This window comes from Pipistrellus hanaki, assembly GCF_964339955.1.
Source record: "Pipistrellus hanaki genome assembly, chromosome: 5".
Lineage (NCBI taxonomy): Eukaryota > Metazoa > Chordata > Mammalia > Chiroptera > Vespertilionidae > Pipistrellus > Pipistrellus hanaki.
Genome location: NC_140507.1, coordinates 58,396,298 through 58,423,316, shown reverse-complemented (window position 1 = coordinate 58,423,316; position 27,019 = coordinate 58,396,298). Strand labels below are relative to the sequence as shown.

Below are 27,019 nucleotides of genomic sequence, written 5' to 3'. Positions count from 1 at the left end.
CTGATCAGAGAAGTGGGGCTAATCAGCAGCCCGTACAGAGGCCCGAGAGAAACAGAGGCACGGCTGCTGGCAAAGCCCAGAGAGAAAGATAGAGGCCACAGCTGATCAACAGCTGCCAGGTTGCAGATCAGACCCTGCCTCACTCTTCGGGCCTCTCTCTGGGTCTGATCCACAGCCCTCTCAGCATTCAGTGCTGGGTCACTGCACCTGCACTGGTGGCAGTCAGTCCTGGGTCGCCACGGACTACCTTCCAGTGTTTGATGGAGCCTTCTGTCGGTCATTACCGACTCTGGGTTTTTATATATTAGGATGGAATGGAAAATCATTTTTCTTAAAAAGAATATCTAGAAAAGAATAAAAAAACAGTAATCATGAAGGCATAATAAAATGTATTCTTACGAAAATTATGATTGTGAATCTTAGAAGTTGTGTTAGGATTAAGGGTCTTTGAATTGCTGTGAGTTATAAAAATATACATCTGGAACTACCTGTTAACATTTAAAATATTTTCAGAATATTTTAGAAGCCATTTGGTTTCCTGTCTGTTTAATTCACTCACTCTTCCATCTTTTCACCTCTCCAAATACAGTAACTTCTATACTTGCATACATATATCGAAGAAAATATAGCCAAATGTTAACATTTATTAAATCTGTATGGTGGAAATGCATTGGTGTTCATTAAATCATTCACCTTTCCTGTTATGTTTGAAAATATTTCAACAAAAAAATTTAGAGTAATGAACCCAAGGAAATGGAAATTTGCTTTTAACAAATTTATTTTTGTACATTTTAATTTCAATTTTCATGATACATAAAAAAAATACTTTCTAATATCAAAATAAACATCTCTATGGTGCAGGTATGTACCATGTGTTAACTTTAAAAAACTAATCAAGCACTATGACTTAATATGCCAAACAAAACTATTTGCCCACCCATTTGTCCCCTTTCATAACCCCATTGTGGAGTTTTAAAATACAGTTTTGTACATATCTCCATAACTACAAAGAATAAGATGCTATATCAAAGGTGTCCAGAGTTATAAAGTAGAGAATTAGTGGGCTTATTCATTGACATATGATACAAACCACTAGAGAGAGAAAAGCAACATAAACTACAGGACAAGTAAAATAGAACATTGTCAATAAAGTAAAATAATATGAAAATAATCACATCATTTAAATTTGATGCATTAAAAACAAAGTAACTTCTTTAAAATTATTATATTTAGAATGCAGAATTATTACTTACAAAAGTAATAGCACAGAGCCAGAATTGTGATAAGGCACTTTAGAGAGAACAATCAAAGACCTAACAACATGGAATGCAAGAAATATCTCTAGAAGCAGTTAGTCTTAGAAAAAATATGGGGGGATATATGCATTCTTTCTATACATGCTTTCATTTTCTGAAGTAAAAGCTTTTTTAAAAAGCATCTGTCCCAATTATTCCATAAGGGACGTATGCACAGGTGACCTAGGGTGCCTCAGCAGTAATCTGACACGTACGACCCAAGGTACTTAAATATGCAATGCACGAATCACACACCGTTTATTTACCAGAGTCCTGGGAATCACACACGGTTTATTTACCAGAGTCCTGGTGGATTCCAGACCTCAGCAGGCCACCCGGGGATCCTCATTCACATTCACACACACACACACACACACACACACACACACACACACACAGTTCATGGAGGATCTTGCAGCTGAGGCTCAGCTTCAGTTCAGGCCTCTCGGGACGGCTCACAGTCCGCGGCTCTGTGTTCAGGGCTCACGGCTCAGGCAGAGCTTGACAGGTGCAGGTAGGGAAAGTGGAGAACGACCTCCTTCTGTGGAGCAGAACCAGCGTCTCTGATCTTCTCTGGGGCTTGCTCTTTTCATGTGCTCAGATGGGCATCTGCAGTGTGTGTTACCAGCGGGTCCCAGGAGCCTTGCTATCTGGTCTTACATATGGGGTACAGATCACTTTATTTTCTACATACAGGCCACTTAAAGGTGCTTATCAATTTAGTTACATTCCATTCTATACTTTCAAATATCACACTTCAATTCCACACTTTAATACCTATTCTATATTATACTTTATCCTTATTACTATTGCTTTAACAGCATCGTAGAGGGCAAAACATATTTAGCATATATTTTAAAAAGCTGTCATCAGTAAAAGTTCAAATCTCCATTAAAAAAAATATATTTTACTTTAAGTCAATGAGATTGAGTGACACTGTCCTAGGTGCTGGGATTGGTCTAGAGAAGTTAGCCTAATGGAACTGGAACTAACATTACTAACCTTAAAGTTACTCTGCCATTCTTGGCATCTTCTTGCAAATCAAATAAAATAATGTTCTACCTCGTTTGCTCCTGGTAACACTGTGGTATATTTGTCTACTGATGAAATTAACTTTCATAAAAGATTCTATGAAAGTTTAGTCAGAAGATGAAACAAATACTAGCCAGCATCAAAAATATCATCAGTATTCTGCTTTCACAAAAGAAAAATTTCATTTTGAGTGTACAGAACTACTGGGGATTCCCCTGTACATATGATACAAGTGAAAATATCATAAATGAGGAAGTATGAGTTATTCCACAGCTAAATCAGTTGTCAGGCTTCAAAGAATTGTAGCCTTCTTTCAAGAGGTCCCGCCATGTTTTCAGGAAACGTGCGTTTTCTGTACATTTCAAGGCAAGCTCGTCCACCTGAGCTGATACTGCAGATGTGGCTTCCAGCAGTTTGGTTAATGAAAATGCTGCCTGAAATTATATTTAAAAAAAAAAAGTCAAACAATAAAAGTTTATTCTTTAAACTTTCACTTCATCTTATAAGTAGTCTAAAATAGCTTAAAACCAATGCCTAAATTATTTTCTTTAAAAGTAAAAAAAAAAATTTTAAAAATCTACAAACTAAAAGCAGATACTCTGAGCTGACAAATAAAATCAACACAATCAAAACACTACCTGCAGAAAATATCCAACTCTTGATGGAAAACTCACTTCTTAAATGTTTTCTTCATATAAACAATACTGATACAAAATAACACCGTTCCTAGATAACTCATCTGCACTCCTTTGTAGATATTCAGTTGAAACCAGTCTTGCTCAGCAAAAACAGAAGCTGTGTGTCAGCATTTCATTATTTTTGAAGAAAAAAAACAACACAAATACTTGAGCCCTGATATAATCCAGTGCATCCCCCAGTGTCCAATCTGCACAGGCGGGTCTATTCCACAAACTTCTCCCAGGAAGATCACTCCTCATTCACTAACTACTTCATCCACTTGACCCACTTAGGGGTCCTTAAATACTGAAAGGGTGACCCTCTCCCCCCATGATGTCTATGTGTTAGGGTTTCAGGGGTGTGTGTGTGTGTGTGTGTGTGTGTGTGTGTGTGTGTGTGTGTTCGCGCTCGCACATGGGCGTTAGTTTCTGGAAATTCGAGATTCCACAGAAACCAACCAGTCCAAGATCCCTCCCTTTGATTCCCAGAACCATTCAAATAAACAATCTGGGCTACAGGGGCGGGGACTAACCCCTCCAAACTGGGTCCAGCGCAAAGCAGACTGGAGAAAGACAATAGCCTGGTCAGCTGGCTCCGGGCAGGTGGCCAAGCAGAACAGCGGCTCTTGGGTCCCCCGGAGCGAGAAGTCACAGCCCGATCCCGAGGCGGGAAGAGGGGGAAGAAGAGAGAGGGGGCAGCCGGAGCCAGCACCGGTCCTGGCAGCAGAGCGCGCCGTTTCGGGTTACAGGGATGATGGAGACCAGAGGGCGAGGCAAAAAGACTGAGGGATGGGGATAGGGGAGGCATCATTCCCCTCCCTAGTTCCTCAACGCTAAATCTAAAGGCGGATCCCGTCCTTCTGGGAGTTGGGATCCCCCGTCCCCGCCGCGGTCTGTCCGCCCACAGCCACAGGCGCGGGGTGGGCACCGTCCCCGCCACTCACGTCTCCGATCCGCAGCTCCACTTCCTCCAGCCGGTCCGCCGCGGGGCTCCTGCTCCGAACCGGCCAGTCCAAACTCCCGGGGATGCCGGGGGAAGAGGCTTCCGAAGACGAGGGGGAGAAGGAAGGTGGCGGGGGCTGCGGAGAAACCCGCGCGTCCTCGGGGTCTGCCATGGAGAAGCGCTGCTGGCACGGCCCAATCGGAACTATAATCCGAACCGACACCAACCGTCTTTCAACGGATCGCGCCCTAAACCCAGAGGCCCCGCCTCCTCTCCCCCGAAATCCCGCCCAGCCTCCAGTGGGCGTCTGCCCAATACCGAAAACGGCATTCTTTCAGGACAGCCTATCAGACACCAGTCGACTCTCGGAGGGCCGTGCTTGGTTCCAGCGCCATGCTCCTGACAGGCTTCCCAGGCTCTTCCTTTCAGCAGAAGACTACAACTCCCAGGATGCCGTGCGCGCCGCTTCGCCTCTCTCCCTGCCTTTGGCTGCCGGCGCGGTGCACCATGGGGCTTGGGAGAAGGCAGGATGGACTTCATCCACCACCACCACCACCACCACCAGAGGCCGCGGGACACGACCCGGAAGCCCCGGCTGGCGGTTGCGTCACGCATGGCGCCGGCGCAGAACGGGAGAGAGGCGGGAACGCCGTGAAGCCGGGGAGAGAGAGAGAGAGGAGAGAGGTGGGCTGAGCAGAGAGGCAGGCAGACTTCAGCAGAGGGCTTGGTGCTTCCCGGCAGGTAATGGCGCCCCCCGAGGCCTAGAGGTCCAGCGTCCGCACTAGAGGTCCAGCAGTCCTCCTTCCGCTGGTGTCCGGCGACAGACAGCCCTGATGACAGCGAACATGTTGGTGCCACTCGCCAAGCTGTCCTGCCCCGGTGAGAGGGGATTTCCGGAGGGGAATCCAGTAGGGGGGGGAAAGGGGTCACAGCTGGGGGACTGCAGGCACCCTTCTCCTCCCAGATCTCCTCTGGTCGGCTTTCTGCAGCAAACCTGGCGCAAAGGTCACGCCGCCGCCCGGCACCTGGTGGTGGGCCCCGGGATCCTCCCGGGATTGGCTGTCCCGACGCGAGGGATTGACAACTAGGGTAAAGGTCACGAGCCCGGGGAACTTATCAACACGGTCCCCGCCCCCCCCCCCCCCCCCCCCCCCGTGGACCCTGGAACGGGGAATCGTCCCAAAATTCTGCCTCGGACCCTTATCCCAAAGCTCAGGTGTTTTATCTGTTGCATTGTTGGAAATGGGTAAAAGAATGTTTGCACAAGTTTTTCTCCTTGGGTGTTGACCTGAGTTGCTGCGTCTTCGCCGCCATGGTGATTAACATTCCTAGGCGCTGCCCAAGTCACCCAGTTATATCGAGGGCCAGGAATTTTTTCTACGGTTGTGTAAAATTAACTCTAGGGGGCTTGTCGTGTTATGGGGTGTCCCTAGGACCCTCACGATGACTCGTGAAAATACCACATTGCCTCTCCTGTCACTTTAAAAAAAAAAAAAAAAAAAGGAAGAAGGTAGAATGGTGCACTTGGATGGTGTTTGTTTTGTTATACTTAAGACAAAAAGTTCACTATAGGATCTTGAATTCTCTCACATCTGGCTTGATTTTTTTTTAAAATGTTAATTTTTGATTATGGAATCAACAAGTATGCATATGGCAAATTCAAGGATGTTCTTATTATGTACATTTCATTAAAGTGGAATTCTGTCAAATTTGGCCGTTGTATGTATATTAAGAAAAATTTTGTTTCAAGTTCATTTTACTCATGCATGTATTACTACACTTAATGTGTAGATATGTTGTGGAGTTTTTTTTTGTTCTTGTTTTTAATATCAAACTAGTCAGATGCTGCTATCTGCCCTACTACCTAATTTAGATGAAGTTAGAAGTCATTCTTGGGCCAAGTGCTAACAGAATTCCACCAGATTCACCATTTCCATTTTCCTCGGATGCTCAAAGCATTGCCCTGTTCACAGCCCAGTGTTACTACTCCTGGCAACAAAGAGACAAGCACAGATGCAATGTCAGTGTGACTTTGATAGGGTGATGTTATGAGTTCAATGGACTTTTGAGCTCACTTCTCTACCAAAATTATGCCAAGGTGCCTAAGTGTACACTTTAAAGTGAAATATCAGATTTGTTTTCAGAAAAGGAGTAAAGGTCATGATTTTTTTAACCCCCAGAGGATATCAGACTACCCAGTTCCAAATATTCTCAAGAAAATCACTAGCTGTATAAGCATATAGCATTACAATTTTGTCTGATATCAAATCATCAGTTTTCAGAAGCAGATGAAAACTAAACATTAAACTACAGCAGTGCTACACTAAACTAAAACTTAAGATTGTTGCTATGTCTTTTAATAAAAATATAAATATTCTTAAATGCTCTTTTAAATTATGCTATTGATATATTTCAACTCTGGGACTGAGTTCTATAATATCTTTATGTGTCTTATATATTCTTTTAGATTTAGGATATGTGAAGGATTATTTAAGGTTTAAAAGATTATTCCCAATAAAACATTTTTCGTATGCATTTGCAATAGAAAAAAATAGTTTACTTGCCAACTTAAGAGTGATTATCAAAAACAGACTTTTTTGGATGAGGAAGCAAATCAAGTGATTTTTTTAAGGTGTTAGGACTAATTAATAGAAAATCAACTAGAAACCATCTCTGATCCTCAATTCTAGATTTTTAAAATATATTTTTTCAGTCTGTTTCTGAGGAAAGCAAATTGGAAAAATAATAATGTTTATAATTTTTGTGCAGCATATCAGTGCTTTCATGCCTTAAAAATTAAGAAAAATTATCTACCTCTGTGTGCTACAAGATGGACTTCAACTTCCGTTGTACCTCGAATTACTACCCACTATACTATTTATCCCCGGGATAAGGACAAACGATGGGAAGGTAGGTAATAACTTATGCAAAATTGTTGAGACTTTATAGATACTTTGTATCACTTGTAGAGAGAAGTATTTTTCATGGTACTGTAAATATAATAATATGTAGATTTATAAAATCAATTACATATTAATATTTAGAAAGACAAATATTTGCTAAATTTATAATAATATATCTCAAAGCCAAAAGTTCATTTATGGAAGCAAAAATAAAACATGCACTGGAAGCAGAAGTAAGAGAACATCAAATTAATACAGTAATATCCTTAGTATACTTCTCACGCAAAGGAGAGGAGCACTTTCTGAAAATAATAATGTTCTAGACTCTAGAGCAGTGTTTCCCAGACTTCTCTCATGATGAGAATCACCTGGTGGAGTTGTTAAAATACAGATTCCTGAATCCCAACCAGGAAGTACTAAACTAGAATTTTTGGGAACATATAGGTAAAATTAATTTTAATTTAAATTAAATTAATTTAATTTAATTTAAATCATCTGCTTATAAATACCCACTATGCTAGAGCAGTGTTTCCCAAACTTCTCTCATGATGAGAATCACCTGGTGGAGTTGTTAAAATGTAGAGAGCCGCCTGAGACTTTTTTGTACTTCACCTTTTTTCCCTCACAGGAGTGAGCATGGAGAGGTTTGCAGAAGAAGCGGACGTAGTAATAGTTGGTGCGGGCCCTGCAGGGCTATCTGCCGCTGTTCGGCTAAAGCAGTTGGCTGCTCAACATGAAAAGGACATCCGTGTGTGTCTGGTGGAGAAAGCTTCTCAAATAGGAGCTCATACTCTCTCAGGGGCTTGCCTCGATCCACGTGCCTTTGAAGAACTATTCCCAGACTGGAAGGAGAAGGGAGTATGAAAATTTGGTTTCTATGAAAAATCTCATCTTTATTGAGTCCCTTATTTCCAAATTACTGGAATAATGGAAACCCTTTTCATGTAATTCTATCTTATAAAGGATAACTACTGATTTTTTTTTTTATTTAAAAGGAGCAAGAATAGATAAAGGATAACTACTTATAAAGGATAACTACTGATTTTTTTATTTAAAAGGAGCAAGAATCATCGACAATTATGTCAAATATAGTTATAAATTTAAAATATTCACTCATTTTTGTATAATTCCTCTACATGTTGTCTTTATGAACTGGGTTTATGAGAAGGCATTATCTTGAGAAGATCTTTTAATATTTGTTCTGAAAATATACACAGCATTTTGATTTTGAGGGTATTTCCTAACTTTGTAAGTGTTTATATCATTGTTCTTAATGTAGTGTTATCTAAATTTCCTGGGACATTTGCAATATCTAAAGCTAAGGAGGATAATCTAATCTAATTTTCTAAAGCAATGAATCATGGTCACCCATATCTAAGCCAAAAAAGCACTGGTATGATATGTAGAGAACCAAGTGTTGGTTTTACTGCTCTCATAATGGTATGACCTTGGTTAAAATTTTATACTCTATATATTTCAGTTTTTTCTTATGTGAGATGGGTTATGTTATATATATATATATATATATATATATATATATATATATATATATATATATCCTACCTTTAAGGTTAGGATATTTAGTATCTGTGACTATACTTTCTAAAAGTAAAACATTATATAAATATTTCTGTATTTTTCCCATGTGGAGTAAACTAAATTCCAAAAATTTAACTTCTGCTGTTCTTTATAAAATATCAAGCTCCTTTAAAGTAGAAAAACTTTAATTATTCCTCATTAACTTTCTCTTTTCAATATTATGTCAGAAATAGATATCAGTGAATGATTATTGACTAATATCAATTCTAATAGAGAGAAAAAGTTTTTCACATCAAAGCCCAATCTAGCTAGGCAGAAACAATCTATTACATACTTGTTAATTATCTTTTTCTAAAAGAAAAATAAAACTTGTCTTATGTTTTCGTCAAGCAGGAAATTACAACTTGGAGCAAGCTCCTAGGCTAAACTCCCAGAGGCAGGGAGACAGGAAGCCATCCTCCTTGATGTTCACATTTCAAAGATGTCTCCAAGGTCCCCAAGAAAGGCATTCCTGGGATGCAAAACTGGCTTAAGTTTAAAAAAGATCCCCACACATCTCAAAGAGACAAAAACAGTCCAAATTTTCTAAAGAAAATGATGAAAGAAAATTGAGGAGGGTAGTTCCCTTTTAAAATTTTTATTTATACATATTTTATTGTTGACAGTATTACAGATGTCTCCCTTTTCCTCTCTCCTGATCCCCTTCCACCCAGTAGCTGCTCCACCCCATGCCTTCACCACACTATTATCTGTGTCCATGTGCTATACATATATGCATTTAAATTCTTTGGTTATTCTCTTTGCATCTCCTGAACCACCTCCCCTCTAAGATTTGTCAGTCTGTTCCATGCATTCATACCTCTGGACCTATTTTGTTGGTTAGTTTATTATGTTCATGAGATTCTATATATAAGTGAGATCAAGTGATATTTGTCTTTCCTCTGACTGGCTTATTTCACTTAGCATAATATTCTCAAGGTCCACCCATGCTGTCTCTTTACTTTTTGATATAATTTTTGGTTTTTATTTGTATTTACCCTTACAAATATGAACTAATACTTCCCTTTCTTAACATATTTTATTTCTAGGCTCCACTTAACACCCCTGTAACAGAAGATAGGTTTGCAATTTTAACACAGAAATATAGAATTCCTGTGCCAATTCTTCCAGGTAAGATATGATAAATAATCACAGAATTATAGAATTCTACAGCTAGAAGGAACGACATTTCATCTGATGAAATTCCAACCTTTTACATATGAGAAAGCTGAGGCCCAAGATTTGTTCCTTACCCAGAGTTACACAGCTAGCTATGGGAAAGCAGGAGTGGAATACAGTTATTTTGTCTTCCAGTCTAGAAGAATTGAGATAGTCTTGAAAGCCAACCTATAATTTTTAATTTAATCCTCTAATATTGTTTTTAATTTAATAAAGTTCTAGACCAAAATTATAGAAAAGAAATTAAAATTGTGACCATAAGAGACTGTGCAGAAATTATACATTGATTTGAATTTTTAAATTAAGTATTTATTTTTTTAATTTTATCAATAAAAAGACAGATTTATAAAGTAAGCATTTACTTATAGGTCTTCCAATGAATAATCATGGCAATTACATTGTACGCTTGGGACATTTAGTAAGCTGGATGGGAGAGCAAGCAGAAGCCCTTGGTGTTGAAGTATACCCTGGTTATGCAGCTGCTGAGGTTTGTATATTTTTGTTTTATGTTTAATATTTATAGAAAGTGATGTAGATTTTTTTTTAATAAACAAAAAATGGTACAGAGGTAAAGAAATAAATATGTCGGAAAAGTCATAGGATTTTACAATTGCAAAATTAGAAGGAATCTTAGAAAGATCTAATCCAAAGAGTACTTGAATTCTTTATATTGTGCCCACATCAAATAATGGTCCAACTTATGATTGAACCCCATCAGAGATGAAAAGACCTCTAAATTTTCTTTTGGTAATGCACTCTTTCTCATATTGAATAGAAATTTATATTTTATATTGCATAGAACAAATCTATGCCCTCTTCCAATTGGAAAGAAACCTTTCATTTATAATTATTCCCTGCTCTTCCTTCTTCCTTACCTTTTCTCTTGTGGGTTTTCTTTCCCGGGTTAAATATTCTCAGTTCTTTCAATCATGTCAATAGTTTGAGTTCCTTCAGTATTCTCACTGCCCTCTTTTAAATACATTTCTCTTTTATTCCCTTATAAGGTGGCACCCTGAATGCATACACTACTTTAAGCCTAGTGTGGAGTAGGGCTATTACCTTCTTCATTCTATAAAATGTTATTCTGTTAATTCTTTCAAAAGATGATGATCCATTGTAGAGCCCCGGCCGGGTGGGCAGGCCTACCTCTTTGGGGCGATCCATTGTAGGGTCCCCAGACTGTGAAAGGGTGAAGGCCGGGCTAAGGGAACTCTCCCGCCCCCCCCCCCCCCCCCAGCAAGTACATGAATTTTGTGCACCTGGCCTTTAGTTATCAATAGGATATCATTTTGGGGGGACTCTGAACCAGACTTTAGTTCTAGTTCATAGCTATATTCTGTTTATTCATTTTCTAGGTATCATATAAAATGTTTTTTTTATTTGCATTGCTGCAAATCCTTATTTTACCTTTCCACTCCTGTGCTTTCTGATATGTGCTTCTAATGTACATTTTGTACTTTCCTATCCAAAGAGCATTTACCTCCAGAGAGGAAAAAACCTATTTCTCATCCTCAGAAGTATACTTTTGACCAGTTTTCCCCCTTTCTTCTTGCTCCAGAAATAAACTTTAATCAGCTTTGGGTGTTGTCAACCTCTTTTGTTGTTATGTTTTTGTTTGAGTGTTCTTTTTGGGGGAATGGAAAGGGAAGGAGTCTTCACTCATCTAGGACAGAAGCTTTCCTGACACTCTTCTCTTTCCATCCATGCTGATGGTCTTCATTTGTTACAGGCCTTGATTTCAGGTTCAGTGCATGTTTTGATATCTGAACTCTTCAAACAGCATTTGGTTAAACATCTTACTGATGTTTTAGTGAGCTCTGTGATAGCTTCCCCATTTTCTTCCTGATCAAGGTTGTGGCATGTCTTTCATTTCCAGCTGTTTGAGCTGTGTTCTTTTATACTCTAAAAGGCAGTATTTTAAGGACATGTTTCCTTTTGCCTGAGTGTTTTAAAGCATGTATTTCTATTATCTAGAGAACATGTTTACTTTCTAAAAAAAATCTAAGGCTGTTTATTGTTTTTTTTCTAGGTTATTATAAATCCTAAGGGATAATGAAATATGTTTTCATTTTAGGTCCTTTTTCATGAAGATGGTAGTATAAAAGGAATTGCCACTAATGATGTAGGCATACAAAAGGATGGTGCACCAAAGGTAAATGTTTTAATAATTATGTGCTTAACAAATTGAAAAATTAAAAAAAAAAGAGTCAATTCAAACTTAATAATTTAGTTTTGCTACAAACTGCATGTTAAATGTATGTTAGAATAGAATTATTAATTTGGAATTTTTCTCACATTAAAAATATATAAAGGCATGTTATATATTTGAATTAAACATCATTTAGATAAGTAGATAAAGAATGTTTAAGAATAATTTTTTAAAAGATCAAAACATGCTCTGGCTGATGTGGCTCTATTGGTTGGGTATTATCCCATGCACCAAACGGTCATCGGTTTGTTTCCCAATCAGGGCACATGCCCAGGTTGCAGGCTCAATACCCAGTGGGGAGCTTGCAAGAGGCAGCCTATACATATTTCTCTCTCTCATTCCCTGTCTCTAAAAATCAAGAAGACCTATTAAAAATATAATTTTTAAAAATCAATAAAAACATATTTAAGATATAAAACAAACGTGTCAAATATTTTATTTCACTCATTCATTAATGAGGAAATCAGTAAGGTATTTCAAGCAACTCAGAGTGTTAAAAAAAAATATACATATATGTAGGTTATCAATCAACTGCATTGCCACCTGAACAATTTTCATTTCTATAGACAGCAATCATTTGCATTGCTGTCTAATACCAAAACTCTTGAATTTTAGCTGTTACATTGCTTCTTCTAGTAGTTTAAATGGCTAAATCAGTATCTGATAGGTCTTGAGACTTGGCATGTTTCTTAATTATGGCCTCAAAAGCTGTGTTTGTTTGTTTTTGTTGTTGTTTTTCCTCACCGGAGGATATTTTTCCATTGATCAGGGCCATCTGTGGGGTGACCGGCGGGCAGGGCGTTCAGGGGTCCCCGCTGGCACCTGTCCTACCCCCTGCCACCACCATCGCAGGTCGAGCATTATGCTAAGCGAAATAAGCCAGTTGGAGAAAGATCAATATTATATGATCTCACTCATTTGAGGAATATAATGAACAACATAAACTGATGAACAAAAGTAGATCCAGAGACATAGAAGCATTGATCAGACTTTCAAACCTCAGAGGGGAGGGTGAGAGAAGGGGATAGTGATCAATCAAAGGATTTGTGTGCATGCAGATAAGCATAAACAGTGAACACAGACAGTAGGCAGGCAAGAGCATGTGCTGGGGGGCGGGGGTGACTGGGAAGAGGTCAGTGGGGGAAAAAGGAGACGTATGTAATACTTTCAACAATAAATAATTTAAATTAAAAAAAAAAAGTAATGGGAGCCTAACCAGTTTGGCTCAGCAGATAGATCGTCAGCCTGCGGACTGAAAGGTCCTAGGTTCGATTCCGGTCAAGGGCATGTATCTTGGTTGCAGGCACATCCTCAGTAGGAGGTGTGCAAGAGGCAGCTGATTGATGTCTCCAACTCTCTATCCCTCTCACTTCCTCTCTGTAAAAAATCAATAAAATATATTTTAAAAAAAAAAAAGTAATGGGGATGTAAAGTACAGCATAGGGGATACAGTCAATAATCTACATATATAAAAGCCAAGAGACTGGAACTACTGGTCGATATGACGCACACTGTGGCCGCCAACCGCCCACGGCCATTCCCTCCCCTCCCCACCGTAGGCTCCGTCCCCAACCATCCTTCCCACCCCAATCGGGTAGGGCAGGCCAGCCCACAGCCCACAGCCTCTCCCGCCCCCCACGCTGGCCCTGCCCTGATCAACCCCATTGGGGAGGGCCGGCCGGCCCCCACCCATGCACGAAATCATGCACCAGGCCTCTAGTATTATAATCACTATGTATGGTACAAGTGTGTAGTACTTGAAATATCTGGGGATAACTTTGTAATGTATATAATTGTCTAACAGATACTCTATACACCTATATCTAATACAAAGTAATATTGAATGTAACTGTAATTAAAAATAAAATTTAAATAAAAACATCTAAAAAAAAAAAAAAAAGACAACACAATGAAAAATGGACAATATCTCAAAAATTGACAACTCACAGAATGGCAAGTCCTGGTGATCACTAATCATTCAGAAAGATACTTAGATACCTTTTCTTCAGTCCACATCTTAAATGACATTTCTTCAAAAAGGCCATTCCTATCTAGAATAGTTCCCTTCTATTATTTTATCCCTCATAACACCCACTACTTTCTTTTATAGCATTAAATCATATTTTCTTTTTATATACTCAGGTATTTACATAGTTATCTTCCTCTATGACTAGCCCAATGGAAAGGGACATGTCTTTTTTTATTCATCTCTGTATTCCCAATGACTAACATAGAACCTAGAACACTGTAGGTGTTCATTAAATATTTCTTGAATCAAAAAGAGATGCTGAAAATAGTAGTCAGAAAGATGCAAATTAATATAGCAGTGAGTTATTTCTACACTTAGCTAAGATGTATAAGGAACAGTTATATCTTGGGAAAAAGGTCTTTTTATTTACTGCTGGTGGAAATATTCATTGTTTCTGGCTCTTCAGAAGTCTAATCTGGCAATATGTGATAAAATAAAAATAGGTGTGCCCTTTGAGCTAACAGTGCCAGTCCTCAGAGCCTATCTTACAGGAATAAAAGCATCAATAGTAAAAGGATACACATACACATAAGGGTATATGTTTTATAACATTGTTTATTGTTGCAAATAAACTGGAAGCTGAGTGAATGGCTATCACCCACTAGCTGAATAACCTATGGTATTTCCACATGGACTACTACCAGCCAATAAAGAGAAAGATTTGAGCTATACAGTGACTTGAAAGATTCCCAGGAAATATTAAGTGAGAAAGGTAAGACACACAAAAATTTATATTATGTGATCCTATGTTTGTAAAATAAACCCCCAATAGTTTAAGTATATATATATATCTCCAGATGTGTATGTGTATATATATTTGAATAAAACCTTACATACTAGGTTGTTAATATAGTTTATGGATGAGTGAGGTGTAATGAGAGGAAGGAGATAAGAACAAAATTAAAAGTTTCTGAGTAATTTATAGGATGTATGTGCATATACAATACACATGTATACATATATATGACATGAATAAGCACTGTACCAGAAAATGTAGACGTTACCAGTAAACATATGAAAGATGTTCAAATTCTCTAATAACCCAAAATACTAAATTAATAGTGAAATAATTCTCACCATTTAGACTGAAAATATTTGGCACCAAGGATATTCACCTGAGCAGTACTTATAACAATAATGAAATACTGGACAGGGAAGCACCCACGCGGGCTGTCTCCCTGCCCGGAGCTACCTACCGGCTTGGACGGGGAAACCTCGCCATCTTGAGAGGAAGATAGGATCGTGTCAGAGGCCTGAATATCCACAGCCGCAGCGACCACCAAGCATCTGTGACCCCCAGAACGCGGATCCCAAGCGGCGCGAACACTTGCCCTCACAGGATTGCCCCACTGCTCAGCGAAAAGGAGAGAGAGAACTACACAACCAGACATCATAGATCATGGGGAGACCAAAAAACAGCCCACATATGAAAGAAAAGCAGGCTTCACCAGAAAAGGAAGTAAACGATATAGAGGCAAGCAACCTACCAGAGCAAGAATTCAGAGTAACGATCTTAAGATGGCTAAAAAGAATGGAAGACAAATTTGACAATTTGAGTAAGACCCAAGAGGAAATGAAAAAAACCCAAGAGGAAATGAAGATGACTCAAGATGAAATGAAAAATGACATCGCTACTATGAAGAACTCAATAGATAGCATCAAGAGCAGACTAGAAGAAGCAGAGGATCGCATCAGTGAGCTAGAAGACAAGATGGAAAAAAATACTCAATTAGAGCAGCTTCTAGAAAAAAAAATTAAAAAGCAGGAGGAGAGCCTACGGGAGCTTTGGGACAATGCAAAACAAAACAATATTCGAATAATAGGGGTTCCGGAAGGAAAGAAAACCGAGGTAGACATGGAAAATGTATTTCAAGAAATAATGACAGAAAATTTTCCTGAGATAGAGAAGAAAAAACCCACACAAATCCAAGATGCTCGCAGAGTCCCAAGCAAAATGGATCCCAGAAGACCGACGCCAAGACATATTATAATTAAATTGGCAAACACCAATGACAAAGTTAGAATCTTAAAAGCAGCCAGAGAGAGACAGAAAGTTACATATAAAGGAACCCCCATCAGACTAACAACTGATTTCTCAACAGAAACTTATCAGGCCAGAAGGGAATGGGATGAAATATACAAAGTCATGCAAAGAAAGGGTCTGAATCCAAGAATACTGTACCCAGCAAGACTATCAATCAAAATTGAAGGGGAAATCAGGAGCTTCACAGACAAAAAAAGACTAAAGGAATTTATCTCCACCAAACCAGCAATGCAAGAAATGCTCAAAGGTCTACTGTAAAAATAAATAAATAGGAAGCGAAGAAGGAACACAGGGGTATAGAATAAAAATGGCATCAAATGAGTACCTATCATTAATAACATTAAATGTAAATGGTTTAAATGCTCCAATCAAAAGACATAGGGTAACAGATTGGATAAGAAAACAAGACCCATACATCTGCTGTCTACAAGAAACCCACCTCAGAAAAAGAGATGCACACAGACTGAGGGTGAAGGGATGGAAAAAGGTTTTCCAGGCAAATGGAAATGAAAAGAAAGCTGGGGTAGCAATACTTATATCTGACAAATTAGATCTCAGAGTGAAGGACATAACAAGAGACAATGAAGGCCACTTCATAATACTAAAGGGAGCAATCAAACAAGAAGAAATAACCCTGGTAAATATATATGCACCCAATACGGGAGCACCCAAATACATAAAAAAACTGCTGGAGGACATTAAGGGAGAGATTAACAGCAATACAATCATAGTAGGAGATTTTAATACCCCACTGTCACCCTTCGACAAATCATCCAAACAAAAAATCAGCAAAGAAATATCAATCCTAAATGACTCACTAGACCAGATGGAATTAATTGACATCTTCAGAACATTCCACCCCAAAGCCACAGAATATACATTCTTCTCAAATGCACATGGGACATTCTCAAAGATAGACCACATTTTGGGACATAGGCAAAGTCTCTTCAAATTCAAGAAGATAGAAATCATATCAAGCATCTTCTCAGACCATAATGGCATAAAACTGGAAATTAACTACAATAAAAATAATCCAAAGAAATCAAACACATGGAGACTAAACAGCATGCTATTAAACAAGGACTGGGTTACCAGAGAAATCAAGGAAGAAATTAAAAACATCCTGGAAACAAATGACAATGAAAACACAACAATCCAAAATCTATGGGACACAGCAAAAGCAGTTTTGAGAGGGAAGTTCATATCCTTACAAGCCTATTGCAAAAAACTAGAAAAAAGTGTAACAAATGATCTAACTCTACAACTCAAAGAGTTAGAAAAAGAGCAACAAGAAAAGCCCAGTGTAAGTAGAAGGAAGGAAATAACAAAAATCAGAGCACAGATAAACGACATAGAGACCAAAGAAACAATACATAAGATCAACAAAACCAAGAGCTGGTTCTTTGAAAGGATAAACAAGATAGATGGACCTCTAGCCAGACTAACCAAGAAACAAAGAGAGAGGACCCAAATAAACAAAATCAGAAATGAAAGAAGTGAAATAACAACAGACCCCACCGAAATACAACGGATTGTTACAAAATACTATGAACAACTCTACTCCAACAAACTGAACAACCTGGAGGAAATGGACATATTCCTAGAAAAATATAATCTTCCAAAACTCAATCAGGAAGAATCTAAAAATCTCAATAAACCAGTGACTTGGGAAGAAATTGAAACAGTCATCAAAAAGCTTCCAGCAAACAAAAGCCCAGGGCCAGATGGCTTCACAGGAGAGTTTTACCAAACATTCAAGGAAGAACTAAAAACTATCCTCCTCAGACTATTCCAAAAAATCCAAGAGGAAGGAACACTTCCAAATTCCTTCTATGAAGCCAGCATCACCCTAATACCAAAACCAGATAAAGACAACTCAATGAAAGAGAATTACAGACCAATATCCCTCATGAACATAGATGCTAAAATCCTCAACAAAATCCTAGCAAATCGACTCCAGAAGAGCATCACAAAGATCATACACCACGACCAAGTAGGATTTATTCCAGGAATGCAAGGATGGTACAATATCCGCAAATCAATAAACGTGATACATCACATAAACAAATTGAAAGATAAAAATCATATAGTCATATCAATTGATGCAGAAAAAGCATTCGATAAAATCCAACACCCTTTTCTGATAAAAACTCTTAACAAGGTGGGAGTACAAGGATCATACCTCAACATAATAAAAGCTATATATGATAAACCCACAGCCAACATTATACTCAATGGGCAAAAACTAAAACCATTCCCTCTAAGAACAGGAACAAGACAGGGATGCCCACTCTCGCCACTCCTGTTTGACATAGTACTGGAAGTACTAGCCATTGCAATTAGACAAGAGGAGGAAATAAAAGGCATCCAAATTGGAAAAGAAGAAGTAAAGTTATCCTTATTTGCCGATGACATGATATTGTACATAAAAAACCCAAAAGACTCCATTAAAAAACTAATTGACTTAATAAATGAATTTGGTAATGTAGCAGGATACAAAATTAATGCCAAGAAATCCATGGCTTTTCTATACACCAACAGAGAAACTGCAGAAACAGAGACTAAAAAAGCAATTCCATTTACCATCGCACCAAAAAAATTAAGATACCTAGGAATAACTTTAACTAAGGAAGTAAAGGACCTATATGGGGAAAACTACACGACACTGAAAAAAGAGATAGAGGAAGATGTAAGGAGATGGAAGAACATACCATGTTCATGGATTGGTAGGATCAACATCATCAAAATGTCCATACTTCCTAAAGCAATCTATAGGTTCAATGCACTCCCCATTAAAATACCAACGACATATTTCACCAACCTAGAAAGAACTCTCCAAAAGTTCATTTGGAACAATAAAAGACCCCGAATAGCCACAGCAATCCTGAGAAAGAAGAGTAAAGTAGGAGGGATCTCAATACCAGACTTCAAACTATATTACAAAGCCACTGTTCTTAAAACAGCCTGGTACTGGCACAAGAACAGACATATAGATCAATGGAATCGAATTGAGAACCCAGATATCAACCCAAATCACTATGCTCAACTAATATTTGACAAAGGAGGCACGAATATACAATGGAGTCAAGACAGTTTCTTCAATAAATGGTGTTGGGAAAATTGGACAGACACATGCAAAAGAATGAAACTAGATCACCAACTTACACCATTCACAAAAATAAACTCAAAATGGATACAGGACTTAAACATCAGACGGGAAACCATAAAAATACTAGAAGCATCCACAGGCAGCAAAATCTCAGACGTATGCCAAAAGAACTTCTTCACTGATACTACCCCTAGGGCAATGGAAGCTAAAGAGAAAATAAACAAATGGGACTACATCAAAATAAAAAGCTTTTTTACAGCAAAAGAAACCATCAACAAAACAACAAGAAAGCCCACAGTGTGGGAGAACATATTTGCAAATGATACCACTGATAAAGGTTTAATCTCCAACATCTACAAACAGCTTATACAACTAAATAAAAGGAAGATAAATAATCCAATTAAAAAATGGGCAATGGACCTAAATAGAACATTTTCAAAAGAAGACAGAAGGAAGGCCAAAAGGCACATGAAAACATGCTCAAAGTCACTAATTGTCCGAGAGATGCAAATCAAAACAACAATGCGGTACCATCTCACACCTGTCAGAATGGCCAACATCAACAAATCAACAAACGACAAGTGTTGGCGAGGTTGCGGAGAAAAAGGAACCCTCGTGCACTGCTGGTGGGAATGTAGACTGGTGCAACCACTGTGGAGAACAGTGTGGAGTTTCCTCAAAAAACTGAAAATGGAACTCCCATTTGACCCAGTAATCCCACTTCTAGGAATATATCCCAAGAAACTAGAAACACCAATCAGAAAGGATATATGCACCCCTATGTTCATAGCAGCACAATCTACAATAGCCAGAATTTGGAAACAGCCTAAGTGTCCGTCAGCAGATGATTGGATCCAAAAACTTTGGTACATCTACACAATGGAATACTATGCGGCCATAAAAAATAAGGAATTCTCATCATTTGCAGCAAACTGGATGGAACTGGAGAACATCATGCTGAGTGAAATAAGCCAATCAATGAAAGAGAAACACCACATGACCTCACTCATTTGTGGATAACAAAGAGCATTATAAACTGATGAACCAAAAGATAGATATAGAGACAGTAAATCAACAAGTAGACTGTCAAATTACAGCGGGGAGGGGAGGAAGATCTGGGGGAGATAATAGATCAACCGAAGGACTTTTATACATGCATATAAGTATAACCAATGGACACAAAACTCTGGGGAGGGAGGGGATGTGTGGGAGGGAGGGTGGGGGGCAAAAAAAAAAAAAAAATCAATAAAATATATTAAAAAAAAAAAAAAAATAATGAAATACTGGAACAACCTACATGTCCAACTATTGAGAAAAATGAATGCTTTATTTGGTATATATTGTCTGAGGCAAATCACTTCTATAAAAATAAAAGGGTAATATGCTAATTAGACCAGATGTCTTCTGGACATCATTCCAGATGTCCTTCCTGACAAAGCTAGGGCTGGAGGGAAACCAGCTGGATCCTGGGTGCCTGCGGGAGGCCCAGGGGAAGCCAGCCCGGGTCCCGGGTGCCTAGCCACAGCTGGGAGGAGGGAAGCCTGGGTCCTAGGTGCTGGAGGGAAGCCAGTGCCCGCAGCCTAGGTCCCGGATGCTAGAAGGAAGCCAGTGCTGGCCGCCAGGGGAAGGAAAGCCTACTCTTGCACGAATTTTTGTGCACCAGGCCTCGTGATTGTGATATAATACAAAAACCATTATAAAACAGCTTGTCAGTGTAAACCTATTTTTTGTGTGACTATGTCTGCATACTCACATATGCAAATATGTGTGAAGAGAAGAGAACTATCAGGAATGATATATTTCGTGACACTTTCCTGATTCTGTATTTCTTTATTCAGTAACTTTATTGAGTACCTACCATGTGCTAGACATAAGTATCCTATATAATGCAAGGCCAGAAACCATAATGGCATCATGGCCATAACAACCGTTAGACCAGAACCACCACGGCCCCTTGCCAGGCTGGCCCTTCCCCCAAGCAAGCAATTAGGGGTGATCAGGCAGGCAGGTGGAGTGGTTGGGGCAATCAAGTAGGTAGGCCAGTGGTTAGGAGTGATCGGGGAGGCAGAGAGGTTAGGGGCAATCAGTAGGCAGGAGAGTGGTTAGGGGCAATCAGGCAGGCAGGCAGGTGAGCAGTAGGAGGCAGCGGTCCCAGATTGCAAGAGGGATGTCTCAGATTGAAGAGGGTGCAGGCCAGGCTGAGGGACATCCCCCCCGCCCTGTGCACAAATTTCATGCACCGAGCCTCTAGTCTATATATAAAAAAGCCTAAGCAACCATTATGACCGTTCACTATGATGAGAACTGACCATCAGGGGGTAGACACTCAACACTGGAGCTGCCCCCTGGTGGTCAGTGCATTCACACAGCCAACTTCCCGTGGTCCTTCCCCCTGGCCAGCCAACCTTCTGCAGTCCCTTCCCCAGGCCAGCCGGCCAGCCCCAATGGCCCCGATGACCATGATCATTCTGATTGCTGGCCAAGCTGATGGACCCCACCTATGCATGAATTTGTACACGGAGCCTCTACTAAAATATAGGAGAGCAAAAGAGAGAAGATTTTAAACATAGCTTTTTCCCTCCCCCTTGGGAAACACATTTGTTTTAAATATACATTTAGCAATACACAACAAGTAAAATTAAAGTGAAAAAGGCAACTAGATGAATATATTTAGTACTTGAGGCCTGATGCATGAAAATTCATGCACTGGAGGAGGTGGGGTCCTTCAGCCTGGCCTGCCCCCTCACACTCCGGGAATCCTCAGGGGAGGGAGGTGACCTGGTGATCCGTAGAAGGCAATGCCCCATCACACCTCTGCTGCTGCCACTGCCAGCAGCTCAAGCCTCTGCCAGCCCTGGTTATCTGAGCCTCAGGCAGCCACCATCCAAGGCTTGCCTGTGCCTTGGGCCCACCCTGGGCAGCTGGGGAGCAGAGGGTACTGGGGGACTCGAGTCAGGCACTCAGAGTGGCAGGGCCTGCCTGGGGGCTGGTCCAGGCTTGCGTGTACACACTGCTGCCCTGGTGCTGAGGGGACTGGGTGCCGCCATCTTGTGGCTATGGCACCACCATCTTTGAGGACATGGCAGTCAATTATCATATTCCCTCCTTATTGGCTGTGGGTGCCACCATCTTTGAGGGTGGGACAATCAATCAGCATATTCCCTCTTTATTAGATAGGATGATCCTATTTGCCTTAGAAGGATATAAATAGGCTCTGTTTTTTATTCATGAAAGTTTTCTGCCATGAAAATTTCACAAGAAAACTATTATTTTTTGCTTCAAATGATGGGACTGGGAAGTCAGGAACAGTGGGGAAATGGCCTTTCACTTTCGCTTTATATTTGTTTGTAGAGAATTGGGGGAGAGGCAAAAGTGCTTTATTTGCTGTTTTAATTCTTATAAACTTTAATTATTACAAACTTAACTGCCCAATCAAGTACTTTTGAAGTAAAATAGAAAAATATCACAGACACAAAATATTATTAAATTTAAATTATATTCTACTTATAACAGTACTTCTAATATATGTGCGTTGTCTCTATATACCTGGCTCATAGTTCAATTCATAACTGACCAGAATATGAATATTTTTTAAATTATCAAATGTTGCAATTTAACATGTTTTTATTTTCTAGACAACATTTGAGAGAGGACTAGAACTACATGCCAAAGTTACAGTTTTTGCAGAGGGTTGCCATGGACATCTGGCTAAGCAACTATATAAGAAGTTTGATTTGAGGGCCAATTGTGAACCCCAAACCTATGGAATTGGACTGAAGGAGGTATCCTGGCTTGTTTATGTTGAAATATGGAACTTTAAATTCATTGTATTATAATGCTGATTTATTTTTACAGTTGTATTTTCCATTGACTTGAAATGGTATGACTGAAAATATTTGGGATATTTTTCAAAAGTCTAGAAAATATTACAATCAAAATTTATTATTATATGAATTTCATCCATATGTTGTAATTGTTTTATCAAATATTGCTGAAAGAAGTCTTGATCTTGAAAATATTTGTAACATTTTTTATTGTAATGTCATCTCCCATAATAATATTAAACCTGCTATTGATATGCTATAGGATGACCACATCCTATAAGAATTATTCATTCAAAATTGTAATCTGAAGATAACTTTTGTTTATGAAACTTACATTCAATCATGGTATATTGACATGAAACCTAAAATTTAGCTAGGTTAAGTGTTGTATATTTTCTCAATTTTTCCAGTTGCTAGACTATTTTTTCAAGCTTTAGGTGTATTATAATAACCTATAATAATAAAAGCATAATATGCTAATTAGACCGAATTTCCTTCCGGACATCCTTTTGGATGAAGCCAGGGCTGCCAGGGAAGCCCAGGTCCCGGGCACCTGCAGGCGACCAGAGAGAAGGCCTGGTCCCGGGTGCCAGAGGCAAGTTGGTGCCAGCAGCCAAGGGAAGGAAGGCCTACTCTTGACCGAATTTTGTGCATTGGGCCTCTAGTTAGAATATAAAAATCCTTTTGTTTATTTTTAGGGGGTAAAGCTCAGAAAGGTTTAATTCTATATATAACTAGATTCATTATATTGTAAACAAGGGTTTAATTGTTTTTGGTAAATTGCAAATATTACCTGCTTTTTAGACAATATCTTAGATGGAAATTGTTTAAAATTTAAACTTACCATTCTAAAACTAGGATGAATAATTTGCTTAATTTGAGGAGGGGGCTGTGCAAAAACGGGTAAAGTATTTTATTGAGTAACAGTGTACAGCAGCGTTTTTCAACCGCTGTTCCGCGGCACACTAGTTGTTGCCTGGTGTGCCGTAGGTGCAGACAAGACAAGAATTTTATAATTTTTCACTATTTTGTTTACTTAATATTTCATAATAAAGTAATTATAAAATACTTTCTTTGTGTTTATTTGATTCCTATTCAAGAGAATTACTTTATATATAGTCAATATAGGCACAGAGTTAAATTTTTTAACATTTTCTAATGGTGGTGTGCCTCGTGATTTTTTTCATGAAACAAGTGTGCCTTTGCCCAAAAAAGGTTGAAAAACACTGGTGTACAGTACCAGATCTTAAGTGTGTCAGTTCAGTTAATTTTTATAAGGTTAATACACTCATGTTACTACCATCCAGATTAAGATTTAGAATATTTCCAAAACCCTAAAAGTTTCCCTCATCTCTTCTGAGTTGTTTCCTAGAATTGTATGAAAGTCTTATTGATTTGAATATCTTAATGTCTAAAAGTGTTCATAACATTTCTGACCTTTCTCTTTACTCTGATTCATCATGCTACAGTTTGGTATCATTTTCTTTGACATTTAAAGTACTTTTTTTAATGTTTCTCTTGTTAAAGTTTTTTACTTGTAATTTTCATAAATAAGACAAAACTTGGCAAATTTTATACATTGTAGTGATATAAAAAATTTAATACTCCAGGACTTTTTTTTTAAAGCTATGGCTTATTGATGAAAAGAAGTGGAAACCTGGGAGAGTAGATCACACTGTTGGCTGGCCCTTGGACAGACACACTTATGGAGGCTCTTTCCTTTACCATTTAAATGAAGGGGAACCCCTGGTGGCTCTTGGTTTTGTGGTAAGTTATATGCCCATTGTGGAAAGTTCTGTTAGTCACTGGATCCTAAGATTATAAAACAAGGGCTTTGAATCTGAAGAATGCAAAATGCTTTACTTAAAGCTTATGTTCTAATGTAATCAGCATATAAAGTACTTAACAGTTATTAGAGACATTAGTCTAACACACATAGCTTTACTAATAGGAGCTACTCTGTGTCAAGCACTGCTAGATATTTCACTGAGAACTCATAAAATCCTATGAAGTAAATATAGCCTTCTTTACTGATGAGAAGTCCAAATAAGTTAAACAACTTTCCCAAATACGCCTATTAAATGACAGAGGCAGTTACACATTTCAAAGCTCATTTCCATTATGGCATGCTGCCCCTGAAAATTTAGTTAGCACTTTAGTTAACTTTTTAAAAACATGAGCATTTTCTCCCTTTTTAGCCACTTATACCACTTATAAAGAAAAATAGTGAATTTCTGCACCTTGGAATTGGTGGAAGTTTATTGTTTAATGTCATGATTGAACCTGCATATGAACCATTGTTAAACTTATGTGCTTTTTGAAATCCAGACAAGTTTCAGTAGCATCACCTTTGCGTAGTTATTCTAGTGACTTAATCTTTTCAAAGCAAAAAAAAGGTTGGTTATTAATTTCAGCACTACAGTAATGCCTTTAAAATGTAACCTTTAAAATTTCTTGTCCTCTTTTTTCTAAGTGTGAATACATCTTGTTCATTTTTGCCTCAGTAGTACTGCATATAGCTTATTTATTTGTAGAGTTGGTATTGATAACTGAATAATTATTACAATTCCCTTTATAGATGCAATGTGAGGGACACTTACCATATTTTTCTAATATGGACTTTGATATATAGAGCACAGTGATTTATTAATATATTCCAAATATTTAAAGTTTTATGATTATTAACACAAGGTATTTTTTTGTTTACCCTTTCTTTTACAAACATTTTACTTAGTTATTTATTTAAATTTAGGTTACTATATATATTTCTCTAAGTACTTTGAGTATAAGAAATTTAATGTACATGTTTTCTTTTTCTTTTTTTTTTTAATATATATTTTATTGATTTTGTACAGAGAGAAAGGGAGAGAGATAGAGAGTTAGAAACATCGATGAGAGAGTGTCATCGATCAGCTGCCTCTTGCACACCCCCTAATGGGGATATGCCCGCAACCAAGGTACATGCCTTTGACCGGAATCGAACCCGGGTCCCTTCAGTCCCCAAGCCGACGCTCTATCCATTGAGCCAAACCGGTTTTGGATAATGTACATGTTTTCTGATAAAAATTGCTCACATTTTAGCTTGATATAATTTGAAATAAAAATGTCTGGTTGCATAAAGATATAAAATTTAATTATAAAAATTTTAAGGTTGGTCTGGACTATCAAAATCCATTCCTGAGTCCATTTAGAGAGTTCCAGAGGTGGAAACACCATCCTAGCATTCAGCCAACATTGGAAGGTGGAAAAAGGATTGCGTATGGAGCCAGAGCTCTCAATGAAGGTGGCTTTCAGGTAAGTCTCCCAATTTTTTTATTCTTTATTTATGAATTATAAATTCAGCATTGAAAATATAATGTTATAAATTTAAAGAATAGAAAATCACTTCATGGGGAAAAATTTAGGTAATTCAGCAAGTCACCTAGTATTTATAAGACTCTCTCAGACTAGTTAAATAAATTACACCATGAATTTAAAGAATATGTTGACTTAACTGGCTTTTTTAACCAGAAAGGTAAAAATATGTGAACCAAGGTATTTTTCTTTATCCTTTTTAATAATATTGTTTTTTAATATATATTTTTTTCTATCAGAGAAGGAGAGGAAGAGATAGAAACATTAATAATGAGAATCATTGATTGGCTGCCTTCCACATGCCCCCCACTGGGGATGGAGCTCACAACAGAACCAGGGCATGTGCCCTGACCGGGCTCAACCACTGAGCCACACCAGTTGGGCCTTTTATTCTTTAGCTGCCAGGAAATTCCAAGGCAAATTCTAGGTTTTGTTATATTCAATAGCACATACACATCCTCATTTTAAAACATCTGCTTTGTATGTTTCAACATCTCAGATGGTTTTTAGGAAAAAACCTAAACTTTGTACTTAAATTTTCCAAATTAAATAGTCAAAGTTTCAGAAACTTATTTTCCGTTAGTTTTAAAGCAATAATTTGGAACATTGTTTTATTTTTATTGATCTAACAAATATTACATGACTATTTTTATTGTCCTTCAGTCTATACCCAGAACTCACCTTTTTTTGATATGTTTCTAATTATTTGTAGCCCTAGTTTAATGAATGTTCCAGAATACAGCATTTCTAAGTGAACTTTTCCTTGTCCCAGTATGCCCCTTACTGGGGTTTGAGCTCACATTGCAACCTGGGCATGTGCCCTGGCCAGGCTCAATCACTGGT

At 38.4% G+C, this 27,019-nt stretch overlaps 2 protein-coding genes across 4 annotated transcripts in view; one reads left to right on the top strand and one right to left on the bottom strand.

Moving 5' to 3' along the window:
- Positions 1-2,484: 2,484 nt before the first annotated feature.
- On the bottom strand, positions 2,485-4,432 carry LOC311622796 (renal cancer differentiation gene 1 protein). Its single transcript, XM_084884169.1, has 2 exons — positions 3,949-4,432; positions 2,485-2,761 (listed from the first exon to the last, which is right to left on the bottom strand). Exons 1-2 carry the CDS (start codon positions 4,117-4,119, stop codon positions 2,606-2,608), a joined length of 327 nt encoding a protein of 108 aa, XP_084740295.1. The 5' UTR covers positions 4,120-4,432; the 3' UTR covers positions 2,485-2,605.
- A 37-nt stretch (positions 4,433-4,469) lies between these two features.
- The window catches only part of ETFDH (electron transfer flavoprotein dehydrogenase), a 259,286-nt gene continuing 236,736 nt past the window's right edge, over positions 4,470-27,019 (top strand). For 2 of the 3 annotated variants that reach the window (XR_014795024.1, XM_084884167.1), the window contains exons 1-9: positions 4,516-4,826; positions 6,717-6,857; positions 7,479-7,708; positions 9,478-9,559; positions 9,976-10,094; positions 11,682-11,759; positions 22,634-22,780; positions 24,449-24,589; positions 25,973-26,116. Coding sequence is in view for 2 of the 3 variants with exons in the window: in XM_084884167.1 (XP_084740293.1) it covers positions 4,781-4,826; positions 6,717-6,857; positions 7,479-7,708; positions 9,478-9,559; positions 9,976-10,094; positions 11,682-11,759; positions 22,634-22,780; positions 24,449-24,589; positions 25,973-26,116 (1,128 nt within the window). In the remaining variant the exon portion in view is untranslated. Of the gene's footprint in view, positions 4,827-6,716; positions 6,858-7,478; positions 7,709-9,477; positions 9,560-9,975; positions 10,095-11,681; positions 11,760-22,633; positions 22,781-24,448; positions 24,590-25,972; positions 26,117-27,019 lie in introns of all 3 variants that reach the window. The other variant, XM_084884166.1, reaches the window with a different exon arrangement.